The sequence below is a fragment of the Monopterus albus genome, unplaced genomic scaffold (assembly GCF_001952655.1).
Source record: "Monopterus albus unplaced genomic scaffold, M_albus_1.0 scaffold18.1, whole genome shotgun sequence".
Classification (NCBI taxonomy): Eukaryota; Metazoa; Chordata; class Actinopteri; order Synbranchiformes; family Synbranchidae; genus Monopterus; species Monopterus albus.
In genome coordinates this window covers 3,315,525-3,319,144 of record NW_018127898.1, presented here as the reverse complement: position 1 = coordinate 3,319,144, position 3,620 = coordinate 3,315,525, and the positions used below count along the sequence as shown (strand labels likewise).

Here is a 3,620-nt window from a genome sequence, read left to right as displayed (position 1 = left end):
ATTTTTCTGTGTACTCAACCTGCCACATTACTTCAATAAAAGCCCTCGATTCAACTGAGCTGTACAAGTCAAGTGATAAGTGAGGTTAATAAAAGCACTTAAAGAAGCATTGAACAGACTGAAGTTTTCCCATAAATGCAGCTCCAGCACAAACATTAAAACCAAAATTAATGGAGAACAAACAGACACACTAGAAACAAAGTGAACTGGAGGGGTTTTCCCTACCAAGAAAATATTCTGTAATTTTGTAGCCACCAGAATTTTGACTGGAATTAGAGATCCTTGTGCTCAGTCATTAATACTGTGATGTGCTTTCATTCAAAACCATAAAGAAGCTAAACTTCTCACCAGTGTTTAAAATCATAGACACAAAAACATTGTGAAGGACACACACACTCTTGCTAGGAACTATATAAATATTCCTCAACCATGATCAATTTCATCATATAAAATTCTGAGGAACCTGATCTACATGGACTTTTATACAAAACACAGGATGAATAAAATAAACAAATAAATACAAGGAAGACATATATGGGTGTGAGTTTGTAGTGTGTAAGTGCAGTGTACGTAGTGTGCACTGTGTGTGTGTGATGGCCACATCATGGTGCTGTGCAAAGCTACAAGATGGCCAACTATCTGGGAGGAGAGAAGGGCGATGGGAGACAGACGAGTGTTAATGCTCGTCTTCTGCCCACATAATAGATCTTATAGAGGAACGTTTAAAACAGTCTTCATATAGATTCTCTTGACATAAGCATCATAATAACATTTCCTTCATTAACAATTTTAAGGTATCAAGAGTAGTGACAAGAACGACAAAGTTCACCAGCTGAGGTTTTCAGTAGCAGCCTCAGATGAGGAGCATCCTGCTTCCTGTTCAGTCACGTCCACAAAAACTCAATTTTCTGTGTTGTTGAATGAGTGTTTGACACCACCAGGACCAGCCTATAACTAGGAGTTTGTCAAAAAAGAAAAAAGAAAAGAAACAATGCCCAAATCACCTCCCCACCCCCATCTCTAGGAATCTGATCTCTCCTTTCCCCACCTCCGTCCCGCTTAACACAGAGTCTCTCATTTGCATTGCAAAAGTTTTCCTCTGCATTTTCAGTGACACTTATGTCCTTAGGATGTAGGGTTGGATCTCTCTCAAAGGCGAGTCTGGGCCTCGGGGACATAGATTTCGATGCTGTCGGCGCTCTCTGTAGCAGAGTTCTGGCGAAACGAGGCAGTCTTCCTAGCAGCCAGGAAGCGCTTGCGAGCCTCCTGTCTCTGCTTCTCTGCCGAGGCCGTAGAAGAGGTGGACGAAGAGTCGGCACTCTTCTCTCGGCCCAGTGACGGTCGTCCTTTACCGGGCTTCTTTGATGCTGGAGGGGTCACCTTTTCCTTGTTCTGTGGTGTTGGAGTAATGAAACATGACAGAAGACAACAGAGGGAGAAGGCAAAGTATAAAGGGAGGAGAAAGGAGAAAAGAGATAAAGGCAGTGAGAGAAGGTAATAAGGAACCTGTCAACAGGTTCTATTTGTTCAGGTAGGTTTGGAAGACAGGACTTTGACAAAGACATCGATCCAAAGCTGACTGTTTTTGTTAAAACCTTTGTAAAAGGTGATAAACGTAAAAACAGTGACAGTATAGTCAACTGGTAGAAAAAAAGCTAACATTGAGAAAAACAGTCACTTGAACAACAAATTTCACAAGACATGAAATAGTAACATGAAATGATGGGCACAGTGGATACACAAAGCACAATAAGACATCAAGACAGTTCATGTGTTAGAACTGCAAAGCAACATAAAGCAAGAGCACTTCAGCCACAACACTGAAAGATCTATAAAGACACACACACACACACGCACACACACGCACACAAAACAGCAAAATTCAAAGACACACACAGCATTTTAACAGCAGGAGCAAAAGCAAGAATGCATCTTAGCCATGCAACACGCACATCAGAAGGTGACACATGCATGCTCAAATCAGGGCTTTACACCTAAAAGAAAAAAAAAACAAAACATTAACAACAACCACCCCGATTGAGATGAATTTTTCCATGCATGCCTAAAGGGATCTCTGTGGCCCCTCAGTATTAAACAGGGAGGCCCTGTTTAGAGTCCATCCCACACAGGGCTGGGGCTGTGGGGGGGGGGGGGAGTGGGGGGAGGAGGGAGGCCGGTTTCGGCGGCTTTCCTACCCCAGCCAGGGCACTGGGCAGCAGGGGTGGGAAGTACCTTCCGCTCAGGGGGCGACTGGACAGCCGCAGACAGCACAAGCTGCCAGTCATTGGACTTGAGATGGTAGAGCTCATCAAACTTGAGACTGATGTCCTCGATAGACAGCTGCAGCAGGTCCCAGAAGCCAGCCAGGTCCTGGGGTGTGGGTCGTGGATTGGCATTCACATTCTGACCAAAAGGACAAAGAAGGGGGAGAAAATAAAGGAATCGTGATTGAAGTGAGGACACGAAGAATGTTTGTTTCACTTTTTTTCACCTCTTTGTACATCAGCACGATCTGTTATGAAAACATAACCACCAAAATGTCATTGTTGTGCATCTTGCTCCCAGAACTTTTTTTTCTTTAAGTGTGACAATTAAAGAAGAAAGACTAAGCAGACCACCTGCATGGAGAGCAGAATATTTACAGTTACTATGTATTTACTGTGTAAGTATGCAACACCCGTGTCACCACACTGTACTGTACTATTACATACAGCACTCATCATCCTGCTGCTCTTTTCATATGCAGCACTAGAGGGCGCCATGCTGCAGCAAATCGTTTGTCAAGCTGAACCTCTGACCAAAATAAAGCTCACATCAGGGATTTATTCTTTTCAATAACATAACCACTGTAGCTGAAGAAGCCAGTATACTGAGCCAGTGGAACGTGGCTCTTGCTGTGTTAACAAAAAGAGCACAACTTGCTCTGTGAAGCTAAGCCGCTCGCTGGCAGGTCTTCATGAACAAACCCCGTCTCCGCTGCCTGTTGTGCAAAAAAAAGGAGCTGTCTGATGCCCTTTCATTTCCTTTATTCATACTATCCTTATCAAAGCACACACTGGAGCACATTAATGTGAAGATGTTTATATCAGAAGATGATCAAGATGTAGCTCTTAAAGTGAGTTTTTGAATACAGGCAGCAAATAGTCTAACTTGTTTTAACAGCATTTCAGTTACTATGGTCTATTGTATTACATATTGAAATTAACTGTAGATGATCTCAGATAAACTTTTGTGCAATATCTGTAAATGTATACAAATCTACACTAACTTTTAGCCTTCACAGTTTTTCAACTGCTAGAGACCAAAATGATCAGGCCATTACTGGGTCAAACAACTTTCCTCATACTACCATCTTAATCACTAGCTAGGCTGTGGGAGGATAACTAACACCAAGTAGCAGGAAAGCTAAAAAAAATTAAAATAGTGCAAAAAATGTATGACATCATTTCCTTTTCCATCCATTCATTTTCCTCCGCTTATCCGGGACTGGGTCGCGGGGGCAGCAGTCTAAGCAAAGATGCCCAGACTTCCCTTTCTCCAAACACTTCCTCCAGCTCCTCCGGGGGAATGCCAAGGCGTTCCCAGGCCAGCTGAGAGACATAGACACTCCAGCGGGTCCT

General features: G+C 43.1%; 1 protein-coding gene across 6 annotated transcripts in view; it reads right to left on the bottom strand.

Moving 5' to 3' along the window:
- Positions 1-973: 973 nt before the first annotated feature.
- Positions 974-3,620, bottom strand: part of dlgap4b (discs, large (Drosophila) homolog-associated protein 4b) — a 115,018-nt gene continuing 112,371 nt past the window's right edge. For 4 of the 6 annotated variants that reach the window (XM_020592731.1, XM_020592730.1, XM_020592733.1 and 1 more), the window contains 2 exons: positions 2,233-2,403; positions 974-1,392 (listed from right to left, as the gene is read on the bottom strand). In XM_020592731.1, coding sequence (XP_020448387.1) covers positions 1,150-1,392; positions 2,233-2,403 — 414 coding nt within the window. In that variant the 3' untranslated portion in view covers positions 974-1,149. Of the gene's footprint in view, positions 1,393-1,952; positions 1,995-2,195; positions 2,404-3,620 lie in introns of all 6 variants that reach the window. The other 2 variants (XM_020592735.1, XM_020592734.1) reach the window with 2 other exon arrangements.